The following is a 23,627-nucleotide window of genomic DNA, read 5'->3' as shown; positions in this document are numbered from 1 at the left end:
AAGGCATAGAGGCTGAAGGAAAGATAGAAAAAAGACTCTGCTGACCCAAGACGTCAAATTCCACTCTAAGACGGCACTCGCCTGAATCCACCCCAAGTGAGAAATACTGCATTTAGTTTTAGCCATCACTTCGTTCAGGCATCACTTGCTTCCTTCCCCTGACACGCAAAGCTAATTCCCAATGCGGAAAGTTAAAAGTTCCTGTCTGACAAGGACGGTTTCTGCTGAGTCAAGCTCACAGGAAGGTAAAGGAAGCCAAGGGATTGAACACCAGTAGGAAGGCAAAAATCCGTGCCCAGAAAAACAAGCCAAGAAAAGAGCTGGAGGCACCATTTCCTACTGTTTCTTTTAAGACCTTGTCTCAACTTGAAGGTGATTAAGACAGGTTATACAGCAAGATTTAACACACATGCCCTGAAAACCTATCACAGACAGCTAATGATGTTACATTAACCGAGGTGGATAATTGTATTTTATTTTTTTAAGATTGCTTTTCCATCTACAGTAGACAGGCTTTAGCTGAAGGACCCAACTTTTACACCGGCACCCTTCGAAGTACCACATGCATTTTCCATTGACGTAAGGGGCTGTCTAAGACACGACCCATTGGCGATACCCGTTAGCTCTTTACTTCTCCTGTGTGTCATCCGTAAGGCATGGGACTTGGGGATGAGAGCACCGGACACAGGAAAGCAAGAAAAGCATTTAAAAGCAGCTCTTCAAACAAAAGAGCATGAACTCTTCTCCACGCAGTGGGAAAGCAGCACTACTGATCCCAACCATTACATGGAATAAGAGGTATTAAGTGCTATTGCATAAACAGACAACATTGGTTATTTCTCCTGAGTGCGTGCCAAATCCCTCTTTTCAGATGCGCGGAAAAATCTAGGTCAGTCACATCTGCAGGAAGACGGCTGCAGTGCCAGTGGTGTTGCCATTTCAACTTTCATTTGTTCATAACTAAATCAGAGTCTCCAGGCTCCAGCACGTGTGGGACAGCCTCCATCCACTCCTTCCTCCGCAGTGACAGGCGTGGAGCAGGTCCAGAGCAGAACGCGGCAAAACAGAAACGGAGCAAGGGCCCCGCTCACCTGCTCTTTATAAAAAACGAGTGTTGCCAAAGAGGCAGCAGGCTGGGAGAGGAGCGAGGGACGGGATCCAGAGCAGCTCTGGGGAAGGTAGAAGATGGGAAAATAGGGAAAAATCTACCGATTGACTTGCAAACAAGCCATGCTGGACTGCAGCGGTTTCACAGGACTCCAGCCCAAAACTAGACACTGCTGATTTTGCTCTCCAGCGCTAAGAAGGAAAGATGGCCCAGCTGGTAGGCAGAGTCATTAGCCCGACTATCTGACAGCCAGAGTTAAAGACGCTATCACACCACAGGCCTCCTGCATAACCTCAGGCAAAGCTACACAGCTCCTGAAGTCCTCATCTGTTCCTCACAGGGGCCTGTTCTCTCAGCAGCAAAGAGATGACAAACAATAGTCGCAGCCCAAAGGGGAAAAAAAAAAAAATAAAATCCACGCAGTAACACACAACGTATGCCGAGGACCGAACAGCTGTTTCCTTCTGTGCTAACTGGCAAGAGACATCAAGGGCTTGGCAGATTCGTTCGCTTCCAACGAGACCCCGTTGGAAACCCCATCGGAACAATAGAAGCGATCCCATCCAGCAGAAAGCCAGCGTCACAGGGATGGCTGGAAGCAGAGCCGGCCCCAGCAAGGCAGGCTGTCGTCCGTACAGTAGCTGCAGACACTACTGCAGGCAGAGAAGCCTAATGGACTTAGAGGGATTTAAAAGCTTGAGAAGAGCAGCTCGCGACGGGGGAGTGCCCATCTCTGTTTACGGACCAACTTTCTCATTAATGATTTTAAGCCCACTCTGAATGAAAGCAACAAACACAGCAGCAGCAAGCTGGGAGTCAGCGAAGCGAACAAGATTTAGCGTGAATCGGTGCAGAGGCTGAAGAGCGCAGGGGTATGAAAAGCACCGAGGGGAGCTGGGGAGAGGAGAGAAAGGGCCGGAGGGACTCTACGCTCCTGTGTGGTAATGTCATTATCTTAATAACAGAGTTCAAGGAAGCCTCTACCCAGATAAATCACCAATAATCTTTTGTACAAGCGAGCGGACATTTTCATTACTTTTCTAGAGAATTAAACATTTCTTTGCTGCAGAAGCACCACCGCCAGCTGCTAGAAAGTGAAACAAGCCATAGACCCCAAAGCAGCCCGTCTGAAGTGCTAGTCCCCAGCTGCACAGTTCCTCTTTTATCTCTGCTACTGGGTGCAAAAAGAAACAAAAATTCAGGCGGGTGTCTGCAGAACAATGCAGTGCTGTGTACACATAACCACAGAGACTTGGTGAGACACTACAGCTCTGTGGTCACTGCCCTTGGACTCAAAACGCTTGGTTTTATACTTTCAGCTCGGCCACAAGTTACTGCATGACCACTGCTGTCACCTCCTCCTGTCCCTCTGTTTCCGTCCTCCTCCTCTGCCCACCATTTCGACTCTTGCTCTCTACCAGCAGAGGACTAACCATGAAAATACAAAATAGCAGCACCCAGTAGGGTAAAATATGATGTAGTCTTCACTGGCGGGTCTAAACACCATCCCATGCCAAGTTGCCCTTGCCTTTTCCTAAACCCTACTCTAAGCTCACACTGTTGCAGCTTTAGACTCTGATCTCCTCCGGGGCGGCTCCATTCTCTCCAGTCATGCTCAGTTCAAAAACCGAGAGGCAAGGAAGCACGCTAGACTGGACACATTTCTTTCTGGCAAGGTGCTGGTCTTCAGGATGACCTAGGAGACCTGGTGTCAGCTCACTACAAGTGTGATTGTAGCTGAGCAGCTAACGCGCTCCTGAAAACCTCTGCCATCCTGCACGTAAGCTCTCTCTTTAATAGCAGGGTAAAGCATTAAGAAGCAGACTGCAGCCCATGTGAAGTGCCCCTTCATTTTCTGAACCTTCCAAGACACAAAGGCTCATATCCCCAGCGTACATTCTCCATGTTATTAGGATAACTGCTAGTCAAGTTCAAAAGGCAGCTGGCTTCCCAGTCACCAAGCCAGAAAGAGCTATAATTTCTCTCACTGTAATTTCTCTCTGTGATTATAACAGCGGTTGACTGAGTCAACACAGGCAATGTCAGCAAGCGATTTCACTCGAGGACAGCAGATACCCAGGAAGAAGCACAGTCTTCGGGAGGGGGGGGCTGAAATGTGTGTGGGAGCTGGCCTGGATAGATGCAGATCTCACTGGGACATTAAACAGGCTAGAGGATCAGAGAGCCAGTAAATACACACAGCTTAGCTTCATCCTTTCTGAAGGGTTAGGAGCAGAGAAAGGCAATCCTGCCTCTACTAAAATCAGGGGGAGTTTTACCGTTGATTTGGATGGGGATTTCAGCCCTCACAGTTAATAAGCGACCAAAATATCACAAGACCTGGAGAGGCCACCTTGTTCTTAGCAGCGGTATCTTCCTTCCCGAATAGCTCCAGGGACTGGTTTATATCCTAGGGCATCAATCTATCTCAAGTTGGGACAATAGGGGCTCAAAAATGCCATCTTTAGCTCAACAAAATGGTGGCTCCATGGATGAGAAAGAGCCTCTTGTAAAGGGCAACTTCAGGCGGAGTCCTCTTCCAAACTCTGAAAGGACTGTTCTCTTTCCATGGAATACGGGGGAGCTTAGGGAAGCTACCCTGAGCAAGCTGGAGCCTATCTAATATTCCTCTCTCCTCCAAAGTCTTCTGCGGATCATCCTGGAATCCTCCCTTCAACTTAATATCCAAACACTGTATTCTGACATTTTAAAAGGGCAACAATCCAAGTTTTTTCCAGAGTAATGTTATCCTAAAACATGCGCAGTGCTGTTCGCCCTCGGCTGACATACCCACACTAATATTGTTTTAAGGTAGGGACAGCGAAACGATCGTGCAAATCACCGTTTCACAAAAACAATCAATCGTATCACAACACGTCACTTCATCTCTCGGCAGCTCTGCACAGCAAAACCAACTAACTGTATTTTTTTCATACGTTAGCAAAGTCAGCTGGAGTCTTGCCTTTGGCACTGAAGAGGGTAGAGACAGAAGGATCATAGCTGGAATTCCTGGTCAGATGGCCTCCGTGGAACGAGTAGCTAGAAAAAGCAATCAGCCCTAATTCCTGAGAGAAGCAACCTAGAGGAGGGCTCAGGAGAGCAAGGACCGGAGAGCCCTGTGGGAACACAGGGGACATAGAGGAGAAAAGGGCTAATTCAGATCTTCACCGCCAGCCACGCTCCCTCCTTCCAGCTAACCAGGGGATAAGTTGGGAAGCACTGGATTGGAGGCAGATCTGCTTCCCACCAGGATAAACCTTCACCGGTCCCACGAGGAAAATGGGGCTGCTCCATTTGATACCAGTTGAGAGTCGGATTCTCCTATCTCTGATGCTGTAGTAGTGAATTTACTTTAAAGGGGAATGGAAGTAAAAGAGAGCACAGGGCTTGGAAACAATAGGTTACATTCTTGAACTCCTCTGTGCTTCCCTTGGATGTGTCTGCCATGAGAATTAAAGGAACAACACTGAATTTGATCTGAGCTGAAAACGAAGTTCACTGAAACCAAACCAGACATACAGGGTGAATTCCTGGCACTGCTGAGGTCAATGACAAAACACTCCATTACCTCGACGAAGCCAGGATTTAACCCACAGTTCTTATAAAACCAATGATCAATAGAGACCTATCCAAGATCCTTGTTTTAATTTCACTGAAAAATGTACCTAAAACAAGTATTTCCCTACAATGATTGTAAACAGTCGCGAAGTGCCCTCCTGCATGAAAACGTGAAACAAACTGAAGCATGAAGCCAACTAACCTGTTTTCTTACCCAAATTGAGGGCTATGTATAAAAGAGAAAAATGGATGGGGTAAAGGTATTTGTAAATAAATAATACAAAGTTTGCTTAAAGCACAAATGAAGAAACATGGGTGGTTTTTTCCACACAGCTCACATCCATGAGACTATCTTTTCCGAAAAAGCCTGAAGAACAGAGGCACACAGCTAGACACATTTCCATGAGAGGAGCGTATTCTCTTTTGAAAAGTCCCAGGCACGGTATTTAAAATACACAATGACATAAACATTAGCATGTCATTTTCAGGCTGCAATTTGTTTGTGATATTATGAGTCTAGTTCACTAAATGTTGTCCTACTTATCACAAAAGAAAAAATGCTGCCATCAACCACAACTCCCACCTGCTTGGGGAACAACCAAAGGCCACCCACCAAGAGCATGTTCACGAGGGCAGTTCTGCATGCTTCACTGCGGAAAAACATTTTTGCAAATGGTATAATTTTGCTAAGAGAGAACAGCTGAGCTGACACAGAGCAGAGTCTCTGAAGCTTTGAAGTCTAGTTGGATTATTTATCCCACTTTCCACTGTTCAGCTCCAGTTGCTGATACCCACCCATCAGAAACATCTCTCCATCAGCCTAAGCCGTCCAACTACTGTCCTTGCTGCTACGCTTTAGGAAGATGATTTTTGTTCAGAGATGATTGTGTATTTTGATATCCTAATTGGAGACACTCAGGAAGGCAGTAAGGTCAAGTTTAGCCACCAGCCTCCCCTACATGGTTTGCCCATGGTCATAATCTACATTGTGCTTTTTTTTCACAGCTGTAAAATGAGAAATTATAAAATGGCCAACTCTCCTCCAACTTCCCTAACTCAGAGAAGCGCTACAAACACCATTAGCAAGATATTCAGATACTACAGTCATAAAGGCAATATACATGTACCCACATACGGAAAGGTCCAAGCGTTTCTGAAGTACGAGGCTCTGCATAGGTGAAATCGGGCAACCAAAGAAAAAGGGCTACTTCAGAAAATTTTGCCTAAACAATTTCTGCTTAAAATGTTTTAAAAAGTGCCACTGTGGGAAATAATGCTGTTGAAAGGTCAGATGCAGATGAGGGAGAATGTTATTTTGATCTAATTCAACTTAACAAGGAAGAACAGAATGATAATTCAAGTGTGAACCAGGTGTACTAACAAGAAATTAGCAATCAATGAAACAAAGTCAATGAGCTGAAGCTGAAAAGAAAATACCATTTCAGTGTTATTAATTTAAATTGACAGCAAAGATTTGAAGAAAAACTGGATATTAGTATGCACATCCACAGCAACGCTCCCACTTCACGTTCTCTGTATGTGTGAGGTTATCTTCATACACAAACTTCATACTCCAAAGTGATAACATTATGAAAAATCATTTCCTGGGTTATCTTAAGGTTATTTATTTGAAGCCTTAGATCAAGTTCACAGGCCAGACACAACCTCTTTGTAAGGTCCAGACCCAGGAAAAGATTTGTTTCTGAAACACAGAACAGCCTAGCTGCGTTTGCACCACTGGCTCCTACACCCAACCTCCATGTCAATCAATCCGAGTCCGCCCACCAGGCCAGGGATCAAAGATCGCTCATAACCCTCCTCGAAGAGACGAGGATGTTCTAGTCCACAAGGAGTTAGGTTTGAACTGAGGAAGGTTAGGCCGATTCCTGGCTGTGCCTAAGATCTCTTTATATCCGTGGATTGGACAATAGACACTAGTACCTGTTCTGAACCACGCTCTTCCATTTCTCTGTACCTTAACTCCCCTCCTGCAAAATGGCAGCACCTCAAAGTACATGAAAGAATGCCAGATGCTCAGATATACTATCACTTTACACCTTCATCCCTGATTCCCGTATGCGGCAACAGACTCCAGGGTGCCGTGGTACAGTTTACACGTGATCAGCTGCGCTGCAATGGAGGTTTTTTTTTTTTTTCTCTAGCTCAAACAAGGTTAACAACAATGACTCACAGAGTTTTAAGATCCTGGCTCTGACAAACCAAGCATCTGTAGCCAACGCAAGCAGGGACAGATAGCCTGGAAATCATTCATGAGGCATTTTAGAGCCAGAGTGGAACACCATGAGTGTCTAATCCTGGTGTCAGCAGAACAGTCAGTCAGTCTGCCTTTTTATTTTGAGATGTTTTCACTTCCCAGTTTCTCTCTTCCTCCAAAAGAGGATATGAGCACAAAAGGAACAACGCTAACAAAAATTCTGGTGCTCAAGCCGCGTACATAAGCGGGCATGTGAAAATCCTTAAATAAGTGGCCCTGTTTTCAAAGACACATAGTACACTGGCATCAAGCTTCTGGGTGTGAACCATACGATGGACATCTATCCATAGACATTATGGAGAAAGGAACCGAGGCACAGGAATGCGGAGTATCGGCTACTCATACTGGAGCCAAAGGTCAAAGTGACACCGGCTTCAGTAGGAGCAGACCCAAATATCTGGCAGTCACACAAGTAGCAAGGTAAACCCTGCCAACAGAGAAGACAAGAGTGAAACGACTGACAGCTGTGAGATGTGGAAATCGTGGGGTCTTGCTTTTCCACCCCTTTTCCCACCCCTACACAAGCTTTTCTCAGCAACCTGGAAAGACATCAGAAATCCCCCACTGCTGGTACCTGGTCCAAAGTATCACGTGACTTAAACAGCCCACAGTTTCTGTACTTATCCGAGAAAGGGAAAAGTGAAGCTGTCTTGGAAGAGAAAAAACAGCCAGCTTACTGATCATGGTGGTGCCCCCAGCCAGTGCAGCCTTGGTCCCCTGGAAGAAGTCATCAGCGGACGTCATCCCCTGTTCCGGCATCTGGAAGCGGGTGTGAACATCAATCCCTCCAGGAATCACCATCCTGCCATGGGCTTCAATAGTTTTCACTCCCCCTGGCACAATCAGATTCTCTCCTATTTGCCTGGGTAAACAGGTTGCAAACAGCAAGTCAGACACAAACAAAGCCGACAGCCTGTAAACATACACCCTTGTGCTACTTAATCTGGCTAGTGTTTTCTTTTTCCATATAAAGCAACCTACAGGACCAGCATAGATAGCCGATAATGTTTTATTCTTCCCCTTGAAGCAGTTGCATAATTGAGAGCAAAGTATGCAATTACTTCAGGACCTCGGGGCAATATTAGACTGAACAGGAAGGAAAAGAAGGAGCCGCACTGGCAGGCAGCTGGAGAAGGGACCATGCAGATAATCGGATGATCGCCGCACCAACACAGCAAGGACCTTGTGAGCAGCTTTACTGGGACTTCGACTGGGGTTGCCAAGTAGCAGTTCAACACTTGATCCTAGCTATCTAACAGCAATTTAGATGCTAGTATTGTTTTAGGAGCACTGGAAGAATTTTTGCCTCTATATTGTCTGCCTTCCTTTCTTGCATAAACATCACGTAGTCCCTGCACAAATATAAGCCCATGCAGATATCAGTTACCAAATTCCTGATGAGACCATCAAACGTCTCTCCAGTCTAGCTCTTCACAGACATATTCTTAAAAGTGCCATAGTGGATGACACATTGCAATTAATTAGCTGTCTTTGGCTGGCTCCTTTAACTTTTAACCTTGATTAACAAAGCACATGTGCTGACCGTTTAGCCAGAACAGGAAGATTCCTTGTTTGTAACCTCTGGCTCGTCCATTTTTTCCTAAGAGTCATTTTCCAAAGATATCTGTAATGTATTTAACGTGCCAGAAACGCATGTTTCAGGACTGAAAACACAGAAGCAGGCTGGGAAGAGGTCTGAACCTCCGTCCTTAAACTACAGGATCATTTTTAACTTTAAGGGGGTTTGGATTGATTCTTGCATCATAGAATCATAGAAGACGGCACTGCGAGAGGCCTCAAGAGGTCACCTAAGTCCAGCCTCCTACCCTAAAACAGAATTAACTGTATTAGGATGCTGAACTCTGCATTCAAAATATCTTAAGTCATAACTCAGTAAAACGTTACAACACAGATAACTTCAAACATATGTATCATCTCAGCATGGGGCTATTCACATAGCTGAAATTAAGCACATGTAAGTACCTCCTTTGACCCATGCTTTAATAACAGCGTTTATGTAGTTCAACATCTTGTTTTTAAAGTTCCTCCCTCAAACACCAGGATATACATGAAATATTCATTTTTCACTGCAATTTAATGTAGCTCAGAGACTAAGTTATTCCTTGCTAATCTGCAGTACATTTCTGTACATTTCCAATCACGACACAGTATCAGGCTTCACTTACTTTATCAACCCATCTTCCATGTAAATGTCTGCATAAAAAGACTGGTCGTCATTAACTATTTTACCACCTTTGATCAAAAGACGATCACTCTGCAACAAAGAAGCATACAACAATACATAATTATTCTGTGAGAAAGCTGACAGTCTGCAGTGTCACTTCAGAGATGAAAGAGCAGAGACAGAAACAACCTCTGCATTATTCAAAAGTGCATGTCAAAACACAAGTCAATTGCTGCACTTTCAACTGGAAAGATAATATATTTTATTTCATCTGCAAGTCCTTTCATCACACTAACGATCCAAAAAAATCAGAACAGAAAAGGAGTTGGGTTCCAGTGGGCTTGTCTACTTGGCAGCTTCACTCATACCTGCAGTTCGCCACCATCACCTACAGCAAAAGCATTAAATAATACTTTGAGGGATGCGTAATAGCCACATCTCTATTTTTTCTGCCTTGGTCGTATGCACAATTTCCTATATGCACCCACACACTGGAGTCACTACTTGGCTAACTGTGAGTCAACTGCTGTCAGGGAAATGGACCAGAAGTCTGTTGCCACGGGTTACACAACACAAACAAACTCATTTTGTCCAACTTAGTGATGTTTCGATGCAGCGGATACTTTTACTGCCTTTCCAGAGCCCTACTGCATAATCAGATGGAAATAAGCACGTATTAACAAATCAAGTTTAAGAGAAGGATTTTAAAAACAGTTATTAAAATTTCCTCAAATTAGACGACAGTTTGGCAGGAACAGAAAGGTAATTATAAGGTAATTATAAACAAGGCATCTATCAGGCGATGTCCTTTTATCGCAGCCCAGGTTACATCTCGCTTTCGAGAGACTTTAGGTCAAAGACCAATTTATCTTTTTTTGCAGTAGTCGTAAAGAAGAGTGAAACACACTCTGGAGAGCTGTGGATGGGGAGGAAAGTTAAAAGCGACTGTTCCTCTGGTTCCCCCATTCCCTACGTTACAGATGCATATATTTAAAGCAAAGCACATACACGCTATGCAGCATTCGGTTTGAACTACACCTTGGCCCTTATATCTGCACTTGTACTTACTCTGATTCTCTTTCCTCCTCCCAGAAACGTCTTTGTAAGAGAACAAAGCTATACCAGAACAGCACAGCCAAAGACTGGTGAAACCAAACGCTGACTTCAAGAAGGGGTAGAAAGCAGGACTTTAACTTGGTCGTGCCTTGAACTTACAGCAAATACATATAAGACAGTGACAGTGGTGCTCAGGGCCCTTATTTTGAGCTGGGACTCCTCCGCTGGTCAAACAGAAGAAGAGAATCAGGCATTTTCCTGAAGAGCTTATAATAAAACTGAAAAGCCGGAGCACCAGATTCTCAACAGACACAAGCTGACATGGCTCTTTTAACGCCAAAAGGGCTACAGGAATTGCATCAGCTACTGATTTATGCCATTATATCCATCTTTTATATAACTGCTAAACACCTATGAGATGTTAAGTGGTTCTCCTTCCCCCTCCTTTTTTTCCTTCTTTCTCCTACTGCTGCAATAGAGAGTTTCCCTGAATAACGCCACTAATTTAAAAAACAAAGAAAGAAAACCCCAAGATTTAAATTTAGGATCTGCTGTGAATGCCAATAAGCCTGAATGAATTAACTTGGGGCGTGAAAAACCCACTTGTCTTTCAACGCCAGCCTCTACAGCAAACTGTCCTACATGTTTACCATTTCCAGAAACACTGCAGTATTTATGCCCACCTCCAGTGCAGACTCCTTGTGCTATTAAAAAGGCCGGCTACTAGTGAAATTGGCTACTTTGGCCATTGATGTCACTGACAGCCCAAGTCCTAATGCACTGGGCATCAATTAGGAAAGAAGAAAAAAAAAAAAAATATAATGACCAACAAAAACGCAGCCTGGACCATTCTGATGATGTTCTGAATGCTTCTGCTAGTAAACAGGTCTCCTGCCGCGGCTGTATGGTAGGCTCTGAAATCAGCGTGAGTCCTTCTGCTCATTTCAGCCACCTTGGAGACAAAAGCGCACGCAGTTTGCAACCGTGCGAGGGCCTGCCGCTAAACCTGGATGTATTTACCCTACTGATGCAGTCAAAATAGGACAGCTAGACGTTGATGATCCTTCTTCTTCAAGCATTAGTCTCCGTAGATCAATCCCGGGTTTGTACAACAGCAAATAAGACCAGAACCTGAATTTTTTCTGTCCCTTATCTTTACAAGAGAATTGCACTGGGTGCACGCGACATAAATCAGAGCATTCAGTCATAAGAAAAATGCGTCATACTACTTTCGGCCCGTAACAGCAATTCAGCAGTAACCTTCATCCTTATTTAAATGTAGGCATCTTTTTAAACTCGCTAACATTGGACTCTTGGAGGGAAACTATTCCGCACCGCACCCCACCCCACCCCCTCCAAAAAGGGGGATGCTCAATTTATCACGTAACAATTTTGTGCATCCCCTGCATTTCCTGGACACGGTTTAAAATGTAACCGTGCAGCCCAGCGGCTCCTGCACAAATGTCACACTTCAAAGCTCCATTTCAGAGCTCACTTTTCTGCCTCGGAGGCTGAGGAAGGAGGACTCGGATGGGTGTGTCCGCGGGGCTGCGAGAAGGAGCCGCTGCCAATAATGAAAAAAAAAAACTCCGCGGCAAAAAAAAAAAAACGAAATGGCTGTAACGGCCCGTTCGATGCGAATATGTTGCCTTACGTAACGAAAAGTTAGTATCCTCGGGTCTGCAGTACCTGCCCTAAATCGGCTCCCAGGAGAAGGAAACCGAGGGAGGGGTTTACATAACGGCTCCTTCCCCGCTCCCCCCGGATCAGCGCATCGAGGAGCGCACCCAAAGGCGCGCCTTGCGAGAAGCTTCTTGGGGAAGAAAAAGAGAAATCCTGCTCCATCCCCAGCGCCAACCCGCCGGGCTGGGGGGGTCCGGCCGATCCCCCCACCCCACCCCATCCACCCTCCGAGCCGCCCTTTTGCCGGGCTGGCGCAGGACGGGGGGGCTCCATCCCTCTCCCCACCCCGGGGGGGACACAAACCCTGCAGGCAGGGGAGCCCCCTCCCACCCCGGCCGAAGGTACCGCTGTCCCCGAGGCTCCCCCCGGGGCGGGCTGGGCTCGGCGGGGCGATGCTGATGAAATCCCCCCCCCACCCCGCTCCAAGCCGGGCGCGCCGGCTCCGCCGCCCGCTCAGCATCTCCGCGGTTCTCCCGCACCTCGCTCAAAGTGCCGCTGAACCCCCCCCCGCAACCACCACCACCACCTCCCCCGTCCAGCCGTTGCCCCCCCCCCCGGGCGTCCAGCCGTGCTGCAGCACAGGAAGCGCTGCATTAGCCCCTGATCTCATTATCCTGCCCCAAAGCCCTGCCATCGCCCTGCGAGCACACAAAGGGCTTAATCCCCGCGCACCCCTCCCCCTCCCCCGCTTTTATTCCCGGGTACTCCACTCACCGTGATCCGTGGAATATTTTTCTTCCCCTGATAAGACATCTTGGGAAATCACTCCCCGATTTATTTATTTAATGAATTTTTTTTTTTGGGGGGGGGGAGAAGCGGGGCGGCTGCTGTATGGCTATTGTCTCCCGTGCAGCAACTGCTCCCCGACCTCCCCTCCACCGAAAAAAAAAAAAAAAGAAAAAAGAAAAAAAGAAGCGCAGCAATAAAATAGAATAAAAATAAATCCCCCGAGCCCAAATCAATGCGATCACAAGGAAGAGGAGCGGAGGGTCCGCCGGGGAGGGCGCGGCACGGCTGGGGCTGGGGAAGGGGGGGGGGGGAAGCGAGCCCTGTTCTCCGCAATAGCAGGAAGGGGAGAAGCAGCCACCCCTGCGCGTCTCCCTTTCTTCCCTCTGCCCGGAGCCCAGCCCAGCCCAGCCCAGTCCAACCCAGTCCCGCACCGCCCAGCCCAGCCCAGCCCCGGCCGCGCAAGGAGCGGGGGGGGGGCACGAGCGCCGCCAGCAACAACAGCAGAGGAGCGGGGAAGGAGCGGCGCATGCGCCCTCCTGGCCGCCCCCTTCCCGCGGTGGCGGGAAGGGGGGGGGGGGGGGGGAATGAGCCGCGCAGCTCGGGGCGCCTATTGGCCGAGAGCCTGGCGGGGATGCAAATGAGAGGCGGCCGCCGTGCAAATGGGGAGAGGGGAAGGCGCTGCTATGCAAAGTGGCGCAATGGAGGCGGGAGGGAAGGCGCGGGGGCGCGCGCTCCTGGCGCCGGCGGGAAAGCCGGGGGTGGGGGGGAGAACCGGGTGCCCCCCCCGCCGCCGCCCGTTCCCTCGCCCCGCGGCGGGGCCAAGCTGCTGCCAAGGGACCGGTTAGCGGAGCTGCCGCGCCTTGCTCGGGGGGGGTGGGAGGGGAAACGGGCGGCCGCCCCCGCCCCGCAGCGGGCCCAGCACCTGCGGTGCGGTAGCCGCGGATGGGGGATGCTCCGAAACGACGCCCACCCACCACCACCCCGGCGGGGGGGGGCTGCGGACACCCTCGTTCTACCCCCACGGGTGGAGAGGAGGGCTGCCCGGGGAGCCGGTGGGGCTGGCAAAGGCGCTGCCGTCCATCTTCTTTGTCCCACCCCGCCCTTCTTGGCGCTACCGGAGCAGAAAGCTGTTGGGAAGCATTTGCAAATTGTAGGGGGAAAAAAAGGAAGGGTTGAAGCTACTCCCGGCCCTCTGATTTCCCAGCATGTCTGCCGTGCTTTCTAAATACCTTCTCCCGCAGAAAATACAGCCCAGATTCCAGTCCCCCCCTCCCGTGGTCACTAACCTGAAGCTTTAGTGGCAGGGAAACGTGGGATTGGAGCTATGCACACAGGCATGGTGGTCCTCTCCAGTCATTCTGGCCTTTCCTTACTATTCCAGTGTTGCCAACTCCCGCGTTCAATGTTTCAGTCACACTTGGAGTCTTAAATTTCTCACTCCCTGAACTCCATAAGCTGGTACTTCAAGGAAAGAAACGCATTAAATGGCATAAATATTCCCTCGTTATTTACGGTGCGCTTGCCCCAGTGCAATGGAGATGGGATTCATGGCCAGAGTGTGGGATAACCATTCTAAATACATCTGTTTACACCAGTTCCTCTTACATCAATTGCTTTGGGGGAAGGTACAAGACACCTTTTGGAGAACTCATAAATAGCACAAATCCACTTCTGCTTGGAGGTTATAACAGACAATGACCGACAAAGACTTACCTTCTTCCCTCACCATGAGTGAATTTCACGTCACATAAAGCAAACTGCAAGCTTCTCCTATCACAAAACCTTTACGTACCCAAGTAGTTCCGTGACACACACTGTATGCAGCCCATAAGAAATTAAAACCTTCAGTATCTCACTGCAGTAAATTATAAAGGCAACATCTGTTCAAACAGATGACTACCAGGACCTTTTATGTACGTTAGTTCACAGGAAGCTATAAAGAAAAGAGTAGAAGAGCTTTTCCTATGTATAGGTAAGGCATCAGGCAACATTTAAGTAGCTAATGTACCAATCAGTTAATATCCAATTAGTAGCAAATGAAAAAGTGGCTCATTATGACAGCAGCAAAATGATTAATTTGTTAGCCTGTAGGGTTTTATTTCAATTTAATGATTAGAATAGACAATACTGAATGAGTTATCCTGCCCCTCCTGATCTGTGCTGAAAGAAGTTTTAAAACCTCAGCATATTTTTGCTCAGAACATGGAAGAAAGCATTTACATCAGATTTCTAAATTTAGACAATGCAACTGTTCCTTTTTTCCCTTTAATGCTAGCTTTCCTCCTCAATTTTCTATCTGAATGGTTTCTTGCCTCTGCGTGCCAGGTAAAAGAGTGTCTTCAGCTATCAAAGAGGAAGCAAACGCTGCCTAAGGGTTTGAGAGAGAGCATCAAGGCGCTTGGGCAGCTGACCTGAGATGTGGTAAGACCAGCTACCATTTCAAGATCCTGCCCTGGCAGCAGCGACACGATTAGAGAGGAACCGCCACCACGATGGGTGCAGGAAACCGTACATCTCCAGCGCTGACTCGCCTCCCCGACCTTGGGCAGGTCATTTCTCCACATTACGCTAAAAGTTGTGGAACAGCAGTACTGGTAGAAGAAACAGAAGCACCTTTAAGGGGATGATGCCATCAGCACGCTGATGTTTCTCAAGCTATTCTCATCTGCTCAAAGGCAGCTATATAAAAGACCTTTTTTAAAAGGCAATCCTTACTGCACATGGGCCTAATTCAGAACGGCAGTTCTTGAACTTTGAATACATTCCATAACTTGAATCCAGTAGTGACTAGGTTCAGAAAGTAATAACGAATCTTCAGGTGACACTTAGCTTTTCCTTCCCATCACCATGTTGCAAGAACCTAAGTAGTACAGAATAAAATAAATGAAGAGATTAAAGGGCTGAAAAACACGGTTGTTCAATATTCAACATCTACACAGCACCAAATCTTTAAAAACTTCCGTATGATTTAGCATGTACCCAAAGGACCAGAACTGAGCTCCCAAGTGTATCTTCTAGCTCCATTATACCAATTGCCAATATGGCCCAATTTTCTTTCCTTCTAGCGATGAGCTAAAAGGTTGTCAAAATAAATAATTTAAAAATTATTAATGTAGTTGCAAACTGGCTTAGTTAGCCTTGCTAAACAAAGGCAAGGAACGTGAGGGGAGGCGATCAGGAGGGAAGGAGAAGAGCTATTGAGGCTAAAGGACAATGTCGGGATGAGAAAAGTGGGGAACAGAGCAAGAAAATACCACGATGTACACCTGCATTATATTTTTTTTACAAAAGCTGGTTCATTCCTCTGGTAAAGCTATAGTTTGTGTCTAAATTCCCCCTGTGAGTTAAATGAAGAAAGATAACTACTTTTGAAATGTCAGGGGCAGGAGACAGGTCCTAGGTTAAAAGAGGAGAGTTGAACCCGCTTCTTAAATCCTTGCAGGTTTGTATCCAGTCCAGCTGTCATACAGCGGTGCCGTTACCTGCCAAGGTATTGCGGGAAGTGGTGGGATTTCTAGATAAAGTTGATGCGCTTTGCCTTCCATAGGTCTGTTAATGCACACGGCAGGCTGAGCAGGCTAAAATTAGAAGGTGCTACAGAGAACGAGCACTGCCAAATCCTCCTTGCCAAACATTAACGAAGGAAAAGTGATGAAGGATGGCTGGCCAGCCCAACCCAGCTCCCTGACTGCAGCCACTATGACAGGACCAGCGAGGCTGATGCAGCCAAGTCACATCAGCGGTAGAAGAAGAGCAAAAGAACGTAAATATCTTCCATTACGCTACATCAGCATTTCTGAGGGCCCTGACAACATTCTCCAAGTGGCAGAACAGGGGAAGAAATGCAGAAAACAGAGCATTATGCCCACATTTGCACTGCCAGCCTCTACCCCAGCCACATACAGAGCTGTGCTCTGCACTGGCTGAGCGTCTCTGGCTCGTCCTTGGGCTCAGGGTAGTTGGGGGGTATATCGGCCAGTGGATGCACTGAGATCGCCGTCAGCCATTTCTGCACAGATAATCAGCTGGTGTAGGACATCTTCTGCAGGCTCTCTGCAGCAGGAACGCATTTCGTGTTAAAGGAACATCTATGTCTAAATTTGTCTTCTGGAAAGGTCTAGAGGGAAAATGGCACAAGAATATGAGAATATCTGTACAGTGATAATCTATGCTAAAATAAATCATCACAGGCATCAGTGGATATCAATTTACATCAGCTCTGAATCTTAACTTTACAGATTCTGTGGACTACCATAATGCACTTTGCAAGGAATTTTATTCCCACTGTGGAGTTACTGTATGGTTGGGAAAAAACTATTAAAAGAGTCTCTTTCTCTGTGGAATTTTAGTGTAGTTGCAACAAACCCCACAGAATTTCTGCAACACCCCATTGCTTTTACTCCTACTGAATTCTTAAAGGTTTACCCACAAGGACATTTTGCTAAGAAATTATAAAACCTGCAAGTTTTAAAATGTAATCAAAAGAGGGATCAGAGATGGATTTAAAGCGTTCCTGGAAGTATCTGAAATTCTAGCACTACAGCATCAACAAGCTCTAGATTTCCCTTTAGGCTTGTTAGATGCTAGTAAATCCCACTCCCTATTGGGGAATCACCCCCTGCCAAAGTCAGTGAGACTCCTGTGATCGCGATCAGAGGCAGAAGGACTGGGCGAAAAGAGCTTTCATGAGTTCACCCATCAGGCCCTAATTTTCAGTCGTAATTCTGCCCATGCCAATTGCTGCATCAGCTCCGAGTCTCAATGACCTGAAAGGAGTTTTCCATGGATCCAGCAACCCCCTGCATCTTGTGAAGTGCTGAGAGGATTAAATACAGGCTGATATATGGCAGAAGTACATCTGTCCTTCCCAAAAGACAGTGAAAGGACTGTCCATTATTGATCACTATAAATTAAATTACAGAGGGAAATTATACTTGCCAATGTGCATCTTTCGTTTGTTTCATTATCTTACAGGAGAAAATTAAAGTTAAGTGTCATGACATGGAAATAACCGTAGAGGTCAAATGTGCTACTATGAGGTAAAAATCATATAACTTCTCACAGAAACAGCCTAATCTTTTTTGAATACAGACTACCTTAGATTATGAGGGGGAGATTCACTTTCTAACCGCACAAACCGGTCGATAAAAATGTGCATTTGATCTGCAAATTAAAATTAACCTTCCAATTGATTTTGTTTCCTTTAAAATCCCAGGAAACCTTGAGAAGGTTCAGAAATAACCTTCTAAGAAGACTGTTACCGTTATAGTGTGTTTCTTAGAGGAAATGTCCTGAGCATTTCAGATGCACTACAGACTTAATTGTCCTTAAACAAGCCCGAGCCGCTGCTCCACAGTTAATTTACTATCGCATCATGTTATTGGGAAAGAGACAGCCCTCTTCCGAGGTTCTAGACAGGGATCGCTCTGTCATGGGTAGTACAATATAAAGCAAAAATGTGCTTTCCTCTCTGAACAGCTTACTGCCTACACTCACGCTGTGACCTTCGCTATAGTTAAATCCAGCATTTCTGGAACAAATGCATGGGACATTTGGGCATCCTTGTCATTGCTCCTCCATTTCACCCAGTGGAGAGAGTTTAGCACCTTCAGGCCTAAGGGAACCATGAGTAGGGTCTAAGAAATGACTATTTTCACAATGATTTGCATTGTTTCTTAACATTATAATCCCTTCTCCTTCCCCAAAAACCTACGGGGCAAAGCATCAGGCTTTCAGCAATTGCTGTCATTGCTTGTGTCAGCCAGCTTTGCCTACCTCTGATGTACAGGACAATCATTACCCCAGACAACGAGAAAATGAAATTCTGATCTTTCTCTTCCCACCCTGGGATTCATTCCAGATCTCTGGGAGGTGACCAAAGAACAGGACATTACGCTTCTGTGTGAATCTTACAGTAAAGAGGTTTGAGTTTTGGTACATTTCCTGCAGCGCTGCTCCCAGATGCTGTCCCTTTATTAGGGTAAGAGAGTTCAGGCAGAACACACACATCAACTTCACACGAGCTTTGCTGCCTACATCATTTCCCAACTCTATAACACCACCACGGAAGATAGACTCCAATTTAATGTGCCATAAGACAAGCGATACAGGGAGCTAGACATGGTCTTGCAGGTAAAAGATTTCCGGCACACTTAAACAACTGCTCAGCACCTACTAAAAACAGATGGCTCATGTCAAATGATGGCCACAGCACTGGCATAAGGGTGGCATGGAAAGCTGCCAGTCTCATTGTGCCAGATACTGCATCTATTCCCCCGAGACAAAGCCTGCGTTGCAAGGTGCTGCTGAAAGACCAGACCTCTGAATCGTCTCAGCTCTAAACTGAGTGGGGAGATCTGGCCCCAGGTGTTCAAAGTTCTCCTCCAGTCTTTAGCCCAAATGATAAGTTGGCAGTGCATCAAAGCCCCTTGCTCATTTCTGCATGGGAGAGTGTGGTATTGGTAAATTCCTGACATAACACTAACAGACCACTCCACAAGACACCCATTGGATGTATGGCACGTTCCAGTTATGCAGATTGATGGCTTTGAGAGGGATCTAAGAAGTTAAGAGGAATTTGCCATTTGTGCTCATAATTGCTAGTTTCTCTATGGGGGGGGGGTTCAGTAGTCAGACAAACCATTATGATCCATTGGAAGAACATGCAAGTCATCCTCCTGTATGATTATTTTTCAAGCAATGATTGTCAAAATAAGGCTAGAAAAATTGCAGGCATTGTAACGAATTAAACTCAGAACTGCAATTCCAGCTGTCTGGAACAACTTCTTTGTTTTACACAACAGTTCCATTAATGTTCCAGAGTCTATGATTATTTGAGCTCTCAACAACGTCCTGTTAATTATTTCTTTCCAGGAACGAACCACCATGATCCTGAGAGCTTTGAGGTTTTAGCAAAAAGTCCAGTCATGTCAAAAGCTTCATGACACTGCATTTTGCAAGTGATTCCTCTCCTGTCAATTCTAAAATAAAAATATTTTCCTAGTCTATGTTTATTCATTATTGTTACTTATCGTATTACAATAGGACATAGCTTTGTTGGTTTAGACCAGTAGTTTACACCCAGTGCTCTGCACTTCCTAAAGGTCCACAAACTGTTTCTAAGGGATGCAAAAAAGGTATGAAAAGGTGACTGTTTGCTGCGCAGGGGAACCACCTGAATCACTGGAGTAAGGACAAGATGGCAATGGAACTTTAGCTAGCAACTGAAGGCGAGATCTGGGACCCCAGGGCTTGTAGCTGTGTTGAAATGTCTTAGCACCTACTCAGGCTCTCTGTGCAAACTAGATTAAACCAAGCCCCAGGCTTGCTGATCCCTCTTGCAAGCAAACTTTGCTTTCCCCTATAGATGCCCCCTAAAAGACTGTCTCTGTCCCAAAGAATCTCAACAGATGAGCAAAACAGAAGGAAAACCAATTATACACATGGGAAACCTGGTAAATGCACACAGAGAAATGACCCAGGTCAAGCAAGCAATGGCCAATGCTTTTCAAAGTCCAGATGAATGCCTGCGTCTCAAGACTGGTCATCTAAGGAACGGAGGGCTAATGCCCTGGAAAGCCATTTTATCAGTCCCCCTGCTCTGAGACAAGGTAGCTTGCAGCTCCTGCACTGACTACTACAAAGCAATGCTATGAGTAAGTTCCACAGGTCCCTGCCCTGATGCTATCTGAATACCCAATCCCACTGTAGGAAGTGGGCTTGCAGGTGCACAGCAATTCATGAAAGCCAAGCCAAGCGTTTATTGTCTCATTCAAGAAATGACGGGTTTGAACATGACATTCTTGTTAGACTGCAGCAATGGCCCAGCTGAGGTCAGGGCCTCAAAGCACTAAGCAATGCTCAGGCATTGAACAAGTAGCTCCAGGACCAGGCACTAACAGTCTAAACAGGGAAGATGACAAAGTTTAAGATGGGAAATAGAAGCACAGTTAATTCTCCAAGGCCTGACAGCTGGGAAGTAACAGACCTTGCCTCAGATCTGCTGAGTTGCAGACCTGTTGAATAGGTCACACTGCCTCCAGAGGCCTAACTGTAAAGAGCTGCTTAAACCAAGACAGAGAGCCTTGCTCGTGCCTCCAGAGAGGATCTTAACCTTGAATTATGAGGCAGCATGGCCCAGAGGCAATAAAGCGAGACCATGATAGATGCCTATAGAATACCCTAGACAGGATAGACACAAAGAGATTTGATTATCCTTATCTTTGCCTGCAGAACAATATATTGCAATTTAATGTGGAATAATTACATTCCTTTTTTTATCCTCTGGACAGTTAAGAACTGAGAAAAATAAAGAATAGCTTGTCCATCTTGCTTTGTTAATTATTTTCGTGGTGATTAATACAAGATCTTTCTATACAGTGACAGAAAGGATGACTGGTTTTGGATCCAGTCACTGGCTAAAATACTTCCACCTATCTCCATTGCCTCCAGTTGTTAGGCGCCCATTCCCATCAGCTCACAATATGGTCCTTTGGTTGCTGAAAGAGAGCACGGACCATCCTCTATGTTGGTTGTTATGTGTATTGATAAAAATTGCAACTACTATCAGCCTCAAGCTAAAGAAAAAGAAGCAGTAAGATTTCTAGCCTATTGTGAAATAATTCATGCAAGTTATAAATTCAAGATCCTATAAATTAGCATACTGTTCCTTTCCACTATAATTTAGATTCCTATCACACAGAAATAGTGTATAGTCTATCCAGGGAGAACCTATTTCAGATGTGTTATTAAATGCTTAAGTCAGAGGTTTGAAAATAATGGGCCAAATTCAGTTGCAAAACTTCAGAAGCCTTTTAACTCCTACCTGAAATGATTTTAATGCGCTGTTTCCTTTAACGCCACTTCCGGCAACATTATTTTTCTTTACCTTTTTTTTTTTTTTTTTTTTAATATGTTGAGCTTTGATTATCATCATAAACACATTTCTATTAACTACACAGAAGTAAGGCCAGTTTTACCTGCTGAGGATGTAACCATTGATTCAAGCTACAGTTGCAGTCAGCTGGAAAACCATCAAAGCTAAAACACTCCTGCAATAAAGTGCCAATCCATAGCGAGACATTTATAATAAGACTGCACTTACCCGAATGCTCACAACTCCTCACAACACAATCCATTGGCATCAGTGTTATGTAAAGCTAATGAGAAACAACTCCAGTGTTGCACTATCCCATTATTTCATGGCCTCAGTTAACATTTATACGACAATCTTTAAAAATAGAACCAAAAAACCACACTTTTTTAAAAATGTCATTAATATTCTGTGTGGACTGCTGATTTTTCACCACATTGTACTTAAAGTTTTTTATTATGTTAATCACAAAATAACTGAGCTTTTCAGAATTAATGTATCACCTGTTTATACTTATGTCCTGCAGGACATTGCCACGTCAAATTGTCAGAAATGAGTCCTGAAAGTGTCCTGAATTGCACAAAACCTTTGACTCCCCAAGATGAAAAGGTGTATGCCTTTTATTCTTGAGACGCACCTTGGTTAGTCCAACAAGACTAATTAATCATGGAAAGTTGCTCAATTAGTAGGCATTTCAATATGGTCAAATCAAACCATAGGCATTTGTAGTGGCAAACTTTTGTTTGGGTTTGGCAAATCAGGTTTGAAGTGGTGTGGAGCATATCCCACTCCTAATTAAAGGTCGGTGCGTAGTGCTTCTGAATATCAAGGCCTACCTTTGTGATCTCACTGTAAATGGCAGTTGTTCACGCATGTAAATACAGCTGGATGGAGCCCTTAGGTTACTGTAGTAGGAAGAAGCAGAGTAGGGTCTGATTTGAGGAGGATGAGTCCCCAGTAATACTCCTAGTAATATTTCCCGTTTCTGAAAGCAGGAGAAAGTGGCGAACAAGCCCATATTATAAATTCAGGGCAGACTTCTGCCCTGTATATGCAGTCCATACCACTATTAAAAATCAGGAGGCACATCCTAGAAACAGTTCCCAGAAGAAAGCACTGCTCTGTAAACCCACTGGTGGACTACTCACAGAAACTCTTTCCCAGTATGCTAGGAGTTTATCGGTTTGCTGGTCAGCGCTTCATTCATTTCCACTCTTCCAGCCTATGCATAGGAGCCAGCATTGTCAGAGGAACAGACAGAGTATTTCGTGGCTCAGATCTGAATAAAGCTTGCTTAAATCTATTTATCGAGGAAAGCAAACGTGCATGGTCAGCTAGACCTATGGGTTGAATGGGTTTTGCCTCAGGAAGAGGATAGGCTTTATTACACCGTGACACATAGAGAGAGCGAGAAAATAGCTTCAGGAGTCTTAAAAGACTGGGAGGAGTTCAGCGGGTTTCTAAGAGAACGCCACATTCCTGTGAAAGTCCCAGATCTTCCTGAGGCAAAAATTCCCACTGTAGCCAGAGGCCTTGATCAAAATTGGTATTGAAATACAGCTCCCAGGGGTCACTCTGGAGTCTGTCCTCCCCTGGGAGGAGGGGATAGGAGTTTCCCCTGGAAGAAGCCTGCAGGGATTTAATCCCTGTAGGTGGAGGCTCATTGATGCTCTTTTGCTAACAATTGCATTTCTGTTCCCATGAGCTGCGTTCACTAGCTGGGTGGGGCATTTTGCTACCATTGTGCTGGGGGAAATCGCCCAAGAAACAAAAAAGTCAGTCTCTATCACCAAATAGGAAGGCAGGGCAGGGAAAGGGAGGATGTTTGTGGGTGCGGGGGCTCCCTTCTTCTTCTGCCCTCTTCCCTGCGCACATACACACACACCTGCAGAGAGCACACGAATAACGTTAGACGTCTGTCTGGCAAGAAGGCTCTAGGAGAGATGCTGCTTCTTAGAGGAAGACATTGACTGCCACATACACGCAAGTGATATAAAAGCAAGAAACTGCAGGGTGGAAAGGATACCTCCCTTCTGCAGCCTATCACATGTTCGAGTTGCATCTCTCACACGCACACACACATACATATATGTACCCACCTTATCATTTAGGTTCTGCAGCGCCTCCTTCCCAGTGGCACTCTTGATCTCCACCTTTCTCC

At 45.8% G+C, this 23,627-nt stretch overlaps 1 protein-coding gene across 2 annotated transcripts in view; it reads right to left on the bottom strand.

Moving 5' to 3' along the window:
* DPYSL2 (dihydropyrimidinase like 2) overlaps positions 1-23,613 on the bottom strand; it is a 54,685-nt gene extending 31,072 nt beyond the window's left edge. The window contains exons 1-3 of one of the 2 annotated variants that reach the window (XM_069801083.1): positions 23,566-23,613; positions 9,128-9,216; positions 7,619-7,803 (exon numbers count right to left, since the gene is read on the bottom strand). In XM_069801083.1, coding sequence (XP_069657184.1) covers positions 7,619-7,803; positions 9,128-9,147 — 205 coding nt within the window. In that variant the 5' untranslated portion in view covers positions 9,148-9,216; positions 23,566-23,613. Of the gene's footprint in view, positions 1-7,618; positions 7,804-9,127; positions 9,217-12,579; positions 13,011-23,565 lie in introns of those variants that run through there. The other variant, XM_069801082.1, reaches the window with a different exon arrangement.
* Between the last annotated feature and the right edge of the window lie 14 nt (positions 23,614-23,627).

Source organism: Haliaeetus albicilla, chromosome 13 (assembly GCF_947461875.1).
Source record: "Haliaeetus albicilla chromosome 13, bHalAlb1.1, whole genome shotgun sequence".
Taxonomy (NCBI): Eukaryota; Metazoa; Chordata; class Aves; order Accipitriformes; family Accipitridae; genus Haliaeetus; species Haliaeetus albicilla.
Note: the sequence above shows the minus strand (reverse complement) of the source record. Positions and strands in the feature narration are given on the sequence as shown.